At 39.7% G+C, this 15,004-nt stretch overlaps 1 protein-coding gene and 1 non-coding gene across 2 annotated transcripts; both read right to left on the bottom strand.

Annotated features, from left to right (window-relative positions):
* Positions 1–3,977: 3,977 nt before the first annotated feature.
* Positions 3,978–13,261, bottom strand: LOC100561856 (SH2 domain-containing adapter protein F). The gene is made up of 7 exons (XM_062963374.1): positions 12,823–13,261; positions 11,368–11,500; positions 8,964–9,182; positions 8,487–8,693; positions 7,114–7,243; positions 6,734–6,853; positions 3,978–5,465 (listed from the first exon to the last, which is right to left on the bottom strand). The coding sequence occupies exons 1-7, from the start codon at positions 13,234–13,236 to the stop codon at positions 5,258–5,260; spliced, it is 1,431 nt and encodes a 476-aa protein (XP_062819444.1). The 5' UTR covers positions 13,237–13,261; the 3' UTR covers positions 3,978–5,257.
* Positions 13,262–14,522: 1,261 nt separating this feature from the next.
* On the bottom strand, positions 14,523–14,594 carry trnah-gug (transfer RNA histidin (anticodon GUG)). The gene has a single exon. It is a non-coding gene; the product is annotated as a tRNA-His (tRNA).
* Between the last annotated feature and the right edge of the window lie 410 nt (positions 14,595–15,004).

Below are 15,004 nucleotides of genomic sequence, written 5' to 3'. Positions count from 1 at the left end.
CACCCGAGTATAAGCCGAGGATTTTTTTCAGTCCCAAAAAAGGGTTGAAAAACTAGGCTTATACTCGAGTATATACAGTATCTCTTGTATTGTTGGAGACTGGCCCAGAGGGGAAGTAAAGGAAAGCATTCCATGAGAGCAATAAAACAAGCCTTTTATTGTTATCACAGCTGATGATAAGGCAAACAGCCGTACATACCCCAAAGGGCACCTAATTTTACCTCAAAAAACGGGAAAACATTGACTCCAGAATAAGACGAGATGCCAATAAAATTACATTCATTGAGGCATCAGTAGTTTAAATGTTTTTGAATCTTTACATCAAACTGTAATTTAAGATATGACTCTTCAACTCTGATTAAATCATTATTTTCATCTTCTTCAATGTAAATGTGCTTATGTATCCTTTTAATAATCATAGAGTGAAATAATAAATGTAATAATAATAACAAATGCAGTAAAATCATAAATGTAATAATAAATAGAGTAAAATAATAAATGTGTTAGTAATAATAAAAATAGAGTAAAATAAATGTAAAAGTAACAATAATAATAAGGTAAAATAATAAATGTAATAATAATAATTGAGTAAAATAATAAATGTAGCAATACCAATAATAGAGAAAAATAATAAATATACCCTATATACTTGAGTATAAGCCGACCTGAATATAAACCCACCAGGACTGTCACTCGAGTATAAGCCGAGGAGGTTTTTTTTTCCAGTCCTAAAAAAGGGCTGAAAAATTATGCTTATACTTGAGTATATACAGTAATCTGGACTTATATGGCAATATAGAGAGTTGTGGTTTGGTGAGTCAATGGTCCTCGTTGGCAAAGAAGGGCAAAGACCCTCCTCCATCCCAGTGGTCTTTTTTTCTTTTTTTCTTTCTTCCTCTGTGATTCATATGTTTATGTGATTGTCTTAGTCAATTGTTATGGGGTTTTTTTTGTATTTGTATAGCGTTTTATAGTGTTTTCAGTGTTTTATTGCATAATGTTTTATGCTGATTTTATACTGAGTCCCTTTTGGGAGAGAGGGTGTTATACAAATAAACGTTTACTTACTTACTTACTTACTTGAGAAACTACAACTCCCGGGAATCTACAGCTTTCAGCCATGGCAGTCGAACTGGTGCCAAACTGCATTTCTTCTACAGTGAAGCTGCACTTTGTCTCTTATGGGACTTAATCCAACCTTCTGGGCTTCCCCATACAACTGCCTCCCCCACTTATTGAGACCTTCATCTGGTGTTTTCCAAGCTTTTGGTGTTTTCCAAGGCGCAATTCCAAAAGCATTGGCAGCAAGAACTTTGTGGAGTTTGAATGTGTGGATGTTTTTGGCCTTGCCTTTCTTTCCCTCCTCCCCATCTGTAACCGAATCCAGCCCCTTGGCCTGAAAGACGTTGCCCACCCTTGTGATTCAGTCAGGGAAAGAGTGTCAGCAATCCTCTGTGCCAGTCCACAGGATGATGATTCACTTTCGAAACATCCGTGCCTCTCCCTCCTGGGCAGCAACAACGGCAGGCTTCACAGCTTTTCCTCTGCCCCCACATCCCAGCGGGTAGGCGGCTGCATCGTGACTGGGACTGGCTGCCTGCCTCCGAGAGCAGGCCCACCGTGTCTTGCAGCTGATGCCATCACCACATTGCCACCCTTCCAAAAACAGGGTGACTGCAAGCCCCATCATTCCCACCAAGGCTGCTCAAGAGCCTGTGGACTGGACACGTTCAGATGTCAGTGAGACTTGTGTCAATGATTTATCTCAGTGTCAATGATTTATCTGATGCATTTTATTTCATCCCTTCTTCATTCCCACTTCATTGTTTATCCCACCCCAAGTATTTCACTAAATGCAGCACTTTCCCTATCTTCCTCAAACATTGGGTTCATAATTTCACTCCTTGCACTTTGGCCCAGTTCACTCTTGTTTAATTCCCGTTTTGTTTCTATAACATGTTTTATTGTTATTGTTACTATTTTACTGTTTTGCCATGTTACTGTGTATATTGTTTTTACTCTGTTGCAATTTTACCTGCTGATGATGGGTGTCGTGTATTTATTTTATGTTGTTTTATTGTAATTACCCGGGCTTGACCCCATGTTAGCCGCCCCCAAGTCCCTTCAGGGAGATGGAGGCGGGGTACGAAAATATATTATTTTATTGTATGACACAGCAAACAAGATAGATATGCTGGATTTCGTATCACAAAATCACAAGTCGAACACTTCCCAAGTGTCTAGGATTGTGTGATGTATTTTCAGATGATGCGTGCAGATCCCAGTAGGGTGGCCTTTTGCAGTTGGGTTATTATTATTATTAATAATAATATTATTTTATTACGACACAGCAGACAAGATAGACATGCTGGATTTCGTATCACAAAATCACAAGTCGAACACTTCCCAAGTGTCTAGGACTGTGTGATGTATTTTCGGATGATGCGTGCAGATCCCAGTAGGGTGGCCTTTTGCAGTTGGGTTGTTATTATTATTATTATTATTATTATTATTATTATTATTATTATTATTATTATTTTATGACACAGCAAACAAGATAAGACATGCTGGATTTCTTATCACAAAATCACAAGTTGAACACTTCCCAAGTGTCTAGGATTGTGTGATGTATTTTTGGATGATGCGCGCAGATCCCAGTAGGGTGGCCTTTTGCAGTTGGCAGATCGTAATTTTGTCAATATTGTTTCCAAATGCCGGCTGAGATCTTTTGGCACAGCACCCAGTATACCCATCACCACCGGGACCACCTGCAATTGTTATGCAACAAATTTGACAGAAAAAGTAGTTCAATATGCAGTAATGTTATGTTGTATTTACGAATTTAGCACCAAAATATCACGATATATTTAAAACATTGACTACACAAATGCATTGGATAATCCAGAACCTTGGATAAGTGAGTCTTGGATAAGTGAGACTCTACTATACATATAATATTGATAATATTATAATGTAATAAATATAATCATAATAGGTAAAGGTTTCCCCTGACGTTAAGTCCAGTCATGTCTGACTCTGGGGGTTGGTGCTCATCTCCATTTCTAAGCCGAAGAGCCAGCGTTGTCCGTAGACACCTTCAAGGTCATGTGGATGGCATGACTGCATGGAACGCCATTACCTTCCCGCTGGAGTGGTACTTATTGATCTACTCACATTGGCATGTTTTCGAACTGCCAGGTTGGCAGAAGCTGGAGCTAACAGCGGGCACTCACTCGGCTCTCCGGGTTTGAACCTGGGACCTTTCGGTCTGCAAGTTCAGCAGCTCAGCGCTTTAACACACTGAGCCACCGGAGGCTCAATAATAATCACAGTTGTGGAAAAGAAAAAGGTTTGGATTATTGATGTCTCCATCCCAGGTGACAGTCGCATTGACGAAAAACAGCAGGAAAAACTCAGCCGCTATCAGGACCTTAAGATTGAACTTCAAAGATTCTGGCAGAAACCAGTGCAGGTGGTCCCGGTGGTGATGGGCACACTGGGTCCTGTGCCAAAAGATCTCAGCCGGCATTTGGAAACAATAGACATTGTCAAAATTACGATCTGCCAACTGCAAAAGGCCACCCCACTGGGATCTGCTCGCATCATCCGAAAATACATCACACAGTCCTAGACACTTGGGAAGTGTTCGGCTTGTGATTTTGTTATACGAAATCCAGCATATCTATCTAGTTTGCTGTGTCATAATAAAATAATAATAATTATAAATACATCACACAGTCCTAGACACTTAGGATGTGTTCGACTTATGATTTTGTGATACGAAATCCAGCATATCTATCTTGTTTGCTGTGTCATAAATAGTAATAATAATAATAATAATAATAATAATAATAATAATAATAATAATAATAATAATTTTATTCTTGTACCCCACCTCCATCTCCCTGAAGGGACCCGGGAGCGGCTCACATGAGAACACATCACGATAAAGAGAAAAATAATCATAACCAAGAGACTCCGTTTCATGTTTGTTTTTATTTCTTTACAGAAGCCAGGAACAAAAGTCTCCCTGGCTGGTGTGAAACGAGGCTTCACAACACATCCTGGGTAAATAGGGAATAATAAAGATCCTGAGGCATGCAAAATGCTTTCATCACAGGAACACAGAAAGATGCCTTTGCAAAGCCACCTGGCCCAGTGTTGAATCCTGAAGAAGTCTCCTCCGTTGCCTCCTTCCCTGGTGCTCCGGAGAAGATACCAGGGATTGAACCTGGGACCTTTCATGGATGATGGGCTCATCCACCGGTCTTCCAGAAGTGTCCAGATGCCAGGAGTGTTGTCTGCAGCCCATTCAAACATTCAAGAGAGCTGCCAGGTTTGGACGTATTTAATAGTCACCAGAGATGTCATAACCAGCGACAGGAACCAAGTGTGCCTCTTCAATCCACACACTTGCATGACTGACCGGCCAAAACGAAAAAATCCCGTAGCCATTGCAATCTGCTCACAGAAAACCGTGAGGATCTTCTCGGCTGGGCATATGTTGCACCAGATGGCAGCCGAGCGAGAGAAAGAGAGGAACAGAACTTGAAATATAGTTAGAGGCAGAGTTTTGGCAGTTGGGTTGCAACTTTGCTGCTTCCTCGCTCTTGATCAAATGCATCTCCAATGGGGCACAGGTCTCTGTTATCCTATACAAAGAAAAACTGAGATATTGAGCAACTAGCTGTGCCTGGCCACTCATTGCTGTGGCTAGGACTTACTTTTTCTTTTCTTTTTGTTGTATGAACGTAGAGGCATGGATGAGAGGTTGTGCTGTCAATTTTCGAGGTTGTGGGGCATTTAGTTTAGTTGTTTTGTCCGGTGCCATGATTCCATTACCCTTTTATATATATAGATGTAATGTGCCTTTTTTCATGATTTGAATGAATATCCGCCCATTCTGATGCAACACTGGATTATGTGAACATTCAAGCCGTCAAAAAGCAGGATTCTGTGACACATTCAAGGTGTCAAATAAATACTTCGTCTCCAGTCTGAGTATCGATCCCTCTCGCCGGGAATTGGCCAACCAAATGGGAACCCAGCATGCAAAGTATCAATGCAAATACATCACAAGGCGGGAAGGTTCTTGTATCCACAGTTCCATATTTGTCCCATTTTAATTGGCGACAACTTCCAACCATAACAACCCTTAGATTCCTCTTCTCCCAACCGTAGTCCGGAGGTCCCACTCCTGCTCGGTCCCAGACCATGTAGACGGCCTGAAAGAAAGTCTGGTTTGCGTTCTCCGAACTCACTGCTCAGCCGCAAGGCAACTGGAGGGCTGTGTGGTGACCGGGTAGAGCAAGGACATGTGCTCGGCCCCTTGGATGGGCAACTTGTGGCTGGCGTAGTGGTGGATGATCTCCGGGACGTTGTCGAAGGGAGGGCTATGCTGGCCCAGGACGAACTTGTTGTCTTCTGTCGGCAAGAGCTTCAGGTGGAGGAAGCCTTGGCTGCTCCTAAAGGAAGGAAGACAATTCAGTTTGTGGAACTGAAGCTGCTGAAATTCCACCTTACCATCCGACAGACACAAGGAGTGAAAACATTATTCACATATTTTCCTTTCTCCATCGCGTTTCGTTTACCAACTGGTTTGAGAAATTCTCATCTTTTGGGGGAAGTATCCCATAGAGAAAATAAATTCTTAGGTACCATTTTCTTCCCAGCCATGGGTAAATGAAATATAGTAGAGACTCGCTTATCCAACGTTCTGTATTATCCAACACAGTCTGTCTTTTAGTAATCAATGTTTTTAATACATTGCAAAGCAAAAATGATGGATAATTAGGAGGGATTCCGGAAAAGCCTATTAAACATCAAATTACGTTCTGATTTTACAAATTAAGCACCAAAACATCATGTTTTACAACAAATCGATAGAAAAAGCAGTTCGGTATGCTATAACGTTATGTAGTAATTACTATATTTACGAATTTAGCACCAAAATATCACGATGTATTGAAAACATTGACTACAAAAATGCGTTGGATAATCCAGAACGTTGGATAAGTGAGATACTACTGTACATATAACTGGTAAGCTGCCCTGAGTCCCCTTCGGGATGAGAAGGGTGGGATATACATGTCGCAAATTATTTATTTATTTATTTACAGTATTTCTATTCCGCCCCTCTCACCCCGAAGGGGACTCAGGGTGGATTACAATGAACATATATATTCATTCAGACAAACAACATACAGTATAGACACACAGAGGCAATTTTAACATTTCCAGCTTCATGAGGGTATGCTCGATTCCGGCCACAGGGGGAGCTGTTGCTTCATCATCCATGAGTGACACCGAGTGCTGTACTTCCTCATTCCTTTCCCTGTGCTGCTGACAATTTTATGGTGTTGTAAATTAGTTAAATTAGCCTCTCTCATAAAGCGTACCTAAATTTCCTAGCAGACAGATGCAACTGTCCTTCGGGCTGCTGCGAAGTCATGACTTCTTGATCAGTAGTGATTTATTGCAGCTGGTTACTAGCCAGCTGTGTATAATGTTGTATAATATTATATTATTATTATTATTATTATTATTATTATTATTATTGTATATTGGAAAAGAACTTGGCTGGTGGGCATTCTCAACAAGAGCCCAACCCAGTTTGTTGCCAGTTTCACGTGTTGACTTTCTAAACGATCCCTCATTCATTCCCAAAGAAACTCCCCAAAACAGCTTCCGCCAGCTAAAAGCAAAATACACTGAATCACGGGCGTTTGCTCACTTGAGGGAGAGGGAGAAGGCGTCATGGCTGCTCTCGCTGTTCCGCACAAGGTAGCTGGCTTCTCTGCAAAGTCGCAGGAGCCCTTCGGCATCGACCCGGCTCAAGGTCCCATGATACCACCTGCAGAAGAAGGTTGAGATCCATCAGTCCTACTTCTGTGGTGCTGCTTCACCTTCGACTGGAGAAGTAGTCTGATGGAAACTGAGCTAATAATGTGTATGTGGCATGCGTCTGCAGCATAAGGCATGGCAGGGAAGCATGTGGCCCATCCTATTAAGCCCCCGAACCACCTCTGATACTGCTCCAGTTTCTCATCCACCAAAGGGACCCAATGGGATTGGTGCAGTGAGTTGCATGCCACCCACGCCCGACCTACTCACGCCTGGCTCTCCAGCGGCAAAGCAGGGTTGACACGCTCTCCAAAAGCCAGCCCATGCTCCACGCTCGACCAGCATGGGCTGCCAGTCTTCTCTATGCAAGATGGCAACGGGTTTGTCAGTGCTGCTTTGCCTTGGGTGGAAAAAGATGGAGGGTTGTGAGATGAGAAGTGAATAAGATATGTTGGAAGGGCTCTCAAGAGCTATAATAACTTGCAAGGCAGGACAATGAGACAAGGCACAAGAAACTTGGAGCTCAAAATTGCAGTAAGGAGAAGTGGAGTCAATGAGGAAGTCAATGCTGTCAGTTATGTTTGGGATCTAGGAAGCTGTGGTTTTTATCTCATAGAGTTTCAACCAATTCAGCATAGTTTGTGGCAGCCACAAAAACAAAGCTCCTGGAGTACCACAACTACTGTATAAACTCAAGTATAAGCCTAGTTTTTCAGCCCTTTTTTAAAAACCGAAAAAGCCCCCCTAGGCCTATGGTCAGGTTGGCTTATATTTGGGTCAGCTTATACTCGAGAATATATGGTACATTTATTATTTTTCTCTATTATTATTGGAATTATTACATTTATTATTTTCTCTATTATTATTGGTATTATTATATTTATTATTTTTCTCGATTATTATTGATATTATTACATTTATTATTTTTTCTCTATTATTATTGGTATTATTACAATTATTATTTTTCTCTATTATTGTTGCTACTATTACATTTATTTTACTCTATTTTTATTTTTATTATTAATAATACATTTATTATTTCATTCTGATCTTATGATTATTATTATTACATTTTCCTGCATTTATTATTATTATTATTACATGTATATTTTACTCTATTATTATTAAAAGGATACATAAGCACATAAGATGAGAATAATAATTTGATGGACAATCTTATCTTAAATTTGAACTTTATGTAAATATTCAAAAGCATTTAACCTACTGATGCCTCAATTCATGTAATTGTATTGGTTTCTATTTATATTTCTGAAATTTACCACCCTCAGCTTATACTGGAGTCAATGTTTTCCCAGATTTTTTGGGGTAAAATTAGGTGCCTTGGCTTATATTCGGGTCGGCTTATACTCGAGTATATACAGTACTTTCAAAGTAAAACTGCACAATTAAACAGGAAATAACACTTTCTAACCAGGAACAGAAAGTTTTGCAAACTTTGCTACATAGCGTAATCAAATCTATGAAAGTTAAACTCACAAAAGTCATTCAGACCCCAAATCAATGCAATCCCTATCTTTGCCTACTCTAGTCATTTCCCATTCCTTGTCTAGAACTTCTGGTTGCCTGAGTAGTTTTAATGTCAACATTCCCATTTAGAAACCCAGTGGTTTAATGATACCCACCGTCGGCCTCCAAGGGATTAGACGTGGTTGCAGCATCAGGGGAACTGGGACTGGCGTTCTGGAGGTTTGGTGGGGTGCTTGCAGACTGGCATCGGGTGCGAATGTTCTGGAGGGCGAGGGATCCCTCCACCTCCGAGTGGTTCGCATTGCTGTCCAGCTGTCCAACTGGGGGCGGCCACGGCAACTCCTGGTTCCCTTCAATCTCAACTGGATGAAGCATTTGGAGAGAAAGGAAACCGTTCGGGAGGTAAATCTGATTGCATAGTTTCAAGGCTTTCAGAAGTTACCTAGAACAGGCAAACGTAGGCCCTCCGGATGTTCTGGACTTCAACTCCCACAATTCCTAACAGTTAGGAATTGTGGGAATCGAAATCCAAAATACCTGGAAGACTGAACTCTGCCCATGCCTGTTAGAATCTCACTCTTTCCCTCCTTCCTCCAGCTCCAAACCACCTTTTGTACCGTTTTGTCTCTTACCGGCAAAGACCCTGGAGATCCGCTCCTTCTTCCACTCCCAGGGCTGGTCATATTCCTCCGGCGGCCGCTCGTCGTCTTCAGGAAGCCACGAATAGCGGCACGAGGTCCCAGGCAATGGCCCCGGATCTGTGCCGTTCTCAGACGGTTCGTAAGGAACGTCGTATAAGTGCAAAGGCTTTGAAGTGGTGAGCCCATCGTTGGAGCCTTTCTTCTGGATCTCTAGGACCAAATAAATTAAAAACCCCTCATTATTATTATTATTATTATTATTATTATTATTATTATTAGAAACGTTGTACAAGTGCAAAGGCTTCGAAGCAGTAAGCCCATTGTTGGAGCCTCTCTTCTGGATCTCTAGGACCAAATAAATTAAAAATCCATGATTATTATTATTATTATTATTATTATTATTATTATTATTATTATTAGGAACGTTGTACAAGTGCAAAGGCTTCGAAGTGGTGAGCCCATCGTTGGAGCCTTTCTTCTGGATCTCTAGGACCAAATAAATTAAAAATCCCTCATTATTATTATTATTATTAGGAACGTCATACAAGTGCAAAGGCTTTGAAGCAGCAAGCCCATTGTTGGAGCCTTTCTTCTGGATCTCTAGGACCAAATAAATTAAAAATCCCTCATTATTATTATTATTATTAGGAACGTCATACAAGTGCAAAGGCTTCGAAGCGGCGAGCCAATCGTTGGAGCCTTTCTTCTGGATCTCTAGGACCAAATAAATTAAAAATCCCTCATTATTATTATTATTATTAGGAACGTCATACAAGTGCAAAGGCTTCGAAGCGGCGAGCCCATCGTTGGAGCCTTTCTTCTGGATCTCTAGGACCAAATAAATTAAAAATCCCTCATTATTATTATTATTAGGAACGTCATACAAGTGCAAAGGCTTCGAAGCGGCGAGCCCATCGTTGGAGCCTTTCTTCTGGATCTCTAGGACCAAATAAATTAAAAATCCCTCATTATTATTATTATTATTATTATTAGGAACGTCATACAAGTGCAAAGGCTTCGAAGCGGCGAGCCCATCGTTGGAGCCTTTCTTCTGAATCTCTAGGACCAAATAAATTAAAAATCCCTCATTATTATTATTATTATTATTAGGAACGTCATACAAGTGCAAAGGCTTCGAAGCGGCGAGCCCATTGTTGGAGCCTTTCTTCTGGATCTCTAGGACCAAATAAATTAAAAATCCCTCATTATTATTATTATTATTATTATTATTAGGAACGTCATACAAGTGCAAAGGCTTCGAAGCGGCGAGCCCATCGTTGGAGCCTTTCTTCTGAATCTCTAGGACCAAATAAATTAAAAATCCCTCATTATTATTATTATTATTATTAGGAACGTCATACAAGTGCAAAGGCTTCGAAGCGGCGAGCCCATCGTTGGAGCCTTTCTTCTGGATCTCTAGGACCAAATAAATTAAAAATCCCTCATTATTATTATTATTATTAGGAACGTCATACAAGTGCAAAGGCTTCGAAGCGGCGAGCCCATCGTTGGAGCCTTTCTTCTGGATCTCTAGGACCAAATAAATTAAAAATCCCTCATTATTATTATTATTATTAGGAACATCATACAAGTGCAAAAGCTTCGAAGCAGTGAGCCCATTGTTGGAGCCTTTCTACTGGATCTCTAGGACCAAAAAAATTTAAAAATCCCTCATTAATATTATTATTATTATTATTAGGAACGTCATACAAGTGCAAAGGCTTCGAAGTGGCGAGCCCATCGTTGGAGCCTTTCTTCTGGATCTCTAGGACCAAATAAATTAAAAATCCCTCATTATTATTATTATTATTATTATTATTATTATTATTATTATTAATAACAGGAACGTCGTACAAGTGCAAAGGCTTCAAAGTGGCGAGCCCATCGTTGGAGCCTTTCTTCTGGATCTCTAGGACCAAATAAATTAAAAATCCCTCATTATTATTATTATTATTATTTTATTATGACACAGCAAACAAGATAGATATGCTGGATTTCGTATCACAAAATCACAAGTCAAACACTTCCCAAGTGTCTAGGACTGTGTGATGTATTTTCGGATGATGCGTGCAGATCCCAGTAGGGTGGCCTTTTGCAGTTGGCAGATCGTAATATTATTATTATTATTATTATTATTATTATTATTATTATTATTAACTTTATTACAGTCCATGTTAAGTGGATAACATGCAGGAGTTTACAGAACACTTATTATTATGTTTATTATTTAACATCCCACTTGGGATTCTGGCCTTGAATTTGGGGATGTTCACACATTCCTACCGGCTGTTAGGAATGGTGGGAGTTGAAGTCCAAAACACCCGGAGGGCCCAAGTTTGCCCATGCCTGGGTATAGATCCATCACCACAAAAGGAGTGTCAAACAAAGCACTGACCGGCCAGCAACCTCTGCGCTTCGTAGGGCTCCATGTAGCCTTCGCTTTTTGCCCTTTCCTGCTCTGCTTTTGGACTGGATCCGGCCTCTTGTCGGGTGTCGAAGGGATCAGCATAGTCCTCCAGGATCAACATCTGAAGGTTTGGCAGAAGGAAAGGAGTGACTTGTAATGAGGATCAAATAATATGTCAATTTCATATTATCCTTAAATCAAATTTTTAAAAATATAAACAAAACACCGAAGTGTAAGTAATAATCATTCTAATAATAATCAGCCAGCTCCAAAGAAAGAGGTGCCTTTTGAGACTGCCATTCCCAGCCTCCAACAGCCACCTCTTATTCCTTCCCTTAAAAAAAAATAAACTGGCTGGTAGAATGTTGGATAAGCGAATATGTTGGATAATAAGGAGGGATTAAGGAAAAGCCTATTAAACATCAAATTAGGTTATGATTTTACAAATTCAGCACCAAAACATCATGTTATACAACAAATTTGACAGAAAAAATAGTTCAATATGCAGTAATGCTACGTAGTAATTACTGTATTTACGAATTTAGCACCAAAATATCACGATGTATTGGAAACATTGACTACAAAAATGCGTTGGATAATCCAGAACATTGGATAAGCGAGTGTTGGATAAGTGAGACTCTACTGTACTATTATACTAATATATTATATAATATACCTCTATACTATTATAATATATTGTATATACATGTAATATTAATATTATGATGTAATACAATGTAATAATAATTATAATTCACTATTATAATTGTATATTTATATTACATGCAATATTACTAATAATATTGCAATATAGTCGTATAATATACTATATTGTATGTTTATATACTTGTAAACCACTCTGAGTACCCTTCGGGGTGAGAAGAGCGGGATATAAATGTTGCTAATAAATAAATAAATATTATTATTATTAGCCTATTATTATTAGCCTTTTTATTATTATTATTATTAGCCTATTATTATCATGAGTCTTTTATTATTTTAGCCTTTTATTATTATTATTATTATTATTATTATTATTATTATTATTATTATTATTATGAGCCTTTTATTATTATTAGCCTTTATTATTAGCCTATTATTACTAGCCTTTTATTATTATTACTAGGCTATTACTATTAGCCCGCCTTTCTCTCCATAAGGAGACTCAAAGAGGCCAACATTAGAAAGCATTACAATACAAAACACACAAATAATATCAAAAGAGTATTAAATGTCATTACTATTGGAAACAATTCCGCCAAATCCATAACACTTAATTCCCGAGCATGAGTTTGGAAGCCCAAAGCCTGCCTGAATAAGAAGGCTAATGCAGCCTTTTGGGCTCAGTTTCTGAGCCTTCCTTGGGTTGGCCTTTGTGGACTGTGATGCCCATCATGCCCATCCCCTTGAGCCTTCCTTGCTAAGACAACCCTCAAGCAGCACCTTCCTGTCGCTGGGCCGGGAGGAGAATGAATCAGAGGCCGCCATTGCTTGCGCCTCGACCCGGATCAGGCGCCTCCTCGGGGAGCGGCAGCGGCGCCCTTCGCTGGCGGCGGGTAGATCGGGACGCGGCGGCGGCTGCGGCGGTAGAGCGGCACCTTTGTCGCCCTTCCCTTCGGCCGCGTAGGGGTCCTCGAAGTCCCGCTCCCTCTGGAGCCGATAGGCGGCCACCAGGTCCGGCTGAGACCCCTTCGTCTCCTCTTCCTCGTCCTCCGGGTCGGGCTTTTTGTAATCGGGCTCCGGAGGCGGCGGCTTGCGGAAGAGGAGCCGGTCGCGGAGCCAGCGCGCCATGCTCCCGGCCCAAGCCCAGGATGATGGGAGAGGCGGTAACCCCCGCTTTCGGCCGATCCCGCCCATGGCTCCCGAGCCACGCCTCCTCCCTTCCCGCGACACGCGTCTCTGCCTCTCCCGAGCCGCGTCACGTGTGAACGCGCGTTATAGCTCGCTTTAGGTCTCACACTGCTTTGGCCTGCCGGAATCTTTCCTTTCTTCTGCCACAAAGCGGGATATAAATAAATAAATATTGATGACTAATATTATTATTTATTATATAAAGTGCGTCTACATTATAAAGTTAACGCAGTTTGATCCCGCGATATATAAATAAATATTGATTACTATTATTATTAATTCGATAAAGTGCGTCTACATTATAAAGTTAACGCAGTTTGATACCGGGATATAAATAAATATTGATTGCTATTATTAATTAGATAAAGTGCGTCTACATTATAAAGTTAACGCAGTTTGACACCGGGATATAAATAAATAAATATTGATTACTATTATTTATTATATAAAGTGCGTCTACATTATAAAGTTAACGCAGTTTGATCCCGCGATATATAAATAAATATTGATTACTATTATTATTAATTCGATAAAGTGCGTCTACATTATAAAGTTAACGCAGTTTGATACCGGGATATAAATAAATATTGATTGCTATTATTAATTAGATAAAGTGCGTCTACATTATAAAGTTAACGCAGTTTGACACCGGGATATAAATAAATAAATATTGATTACTATTATTTATTAGATAAAGTGCGTCTACATTATAAAGTTTGATATCGCGATATAAATAAATATTGATTACTATTATTATTAATAATTATATAAAGTGCGTCTACATTATAAAGTTAACGCAGTTTGATACCGGGATATAAATAAATAAATATTGATTACTATTATTTATTAAAGTGCGTCTACATTATAAAGTTAACGCAGTTTGATACCGGGATATAAATAAATAAATATTGAATACTATTATTATTAATTAGATAAAGTGCGCCTACATTATAAAGTTAACGCAGTTTGATACCGGGATATAAATAAATAAATATTGATTACTATTATTATTATTATTAATTATATAAAGTGCGTCTACATTATAAAGTCAACGTATTTTGATACCGCTATAGCTGAATGCTATGGAATCATGAGAAATAAGGTCCTTGGTGTTCTCTCATCCAACTAAAGCGCCCAGGATTCCATAGCAATGAGCCATGGTAGTTCAAATGGGCCCAAAACGGATTAATTCTACAGTGTAGAAGCTTTATACACGTCTTTAAAAGGTGATACTGGGAAATATTTGCATATTAGCCCAATTATAAAAATTAAAAAAAAATTAAGCCTCCATCTGCCGTGACTCGGATTCGAACCGAGGTTGCTGCGGCCACAACGCAGAGTACTAACCACTATACGATCACGGCGAGCTACTGGGGCTGTTGGAGGACGGCGTGGCAGCTGCCTTCTTGATTATTGCAGTCGCTGACGTCACTCACCCCCGTGAAGCCATTTGTTCTGCTCTCTGTTTCTCCGCCTCCGCAGCGCCCAGTTGGGTTCCCGAGTTGCACATGCGCATGCAGGAATTAAAGCGCATCCAGAATAAGGTCGTAATTACAGAAAACAAAGAGCACTAAAAAAATTGTCTCTGGTTTCCTTTGTCTCTATACTTTTTATATTACAAAATATTCATGTAAATATATTTCAGAACACTACCCAGACCCCTCATATTATTTTTGTTTTGCTATATTCCTAGAGCAAAATCTGCACATATTTTAGATTCCAAACGACCTATTTCTTTAAAAACTGCTGAATCTCAAATATATTTTATTAAGAA

This window comes from Anolis carolinensis, unplaced genomic scaffold (assembly GCF_035594765.1).
Source record: "Anolis carolinensis isolate JA03-04 unplaced genomic scaffold, rAnoCar3.1.pri scaffold_11, whole genome shotgun sequence".
Taxonomy (NCBI): domain Eukaryota; kingdom Metazoa; phylum Chordata; class Lepidosauria; order Squamata; family Dactyloidae; genus Anolis; species Anolis carolinensis.
The sequence above is the reverse complement of the archived record's forward strand: the minus strand, read 5'-3'. Positions and strand labels throughout refer to the sequence as shown.

What these genes read in the sequence shown, in the direction of transcription:
- LOC100561856 (XM_062963374.1), bottom strand. Translation starts at nt 13,236, where the DNA reads ATGGGCGGGATCGGCCGAAAGCGGGGGTTACCGCCTCTCCCATCATCC. An exon ending in CCCGGCCCAGCGACAGGAAG is followed by an intron (nt 11,501 to 12,822) that starts GTGCTGCTTGAG and finishes CCAAACCTTCAG; the next exon opens with ATGTTGATCCTGGAGGACTA. An exon ending in TAATCCCTTGGAGGCCGACG is followed by an intron (nt 7,244 to 8,486) that starts GTGGGTATCATT and finishes TTTCCACCCAAG; the next exon opens with GCAAAGCAGCACTGACAAAC.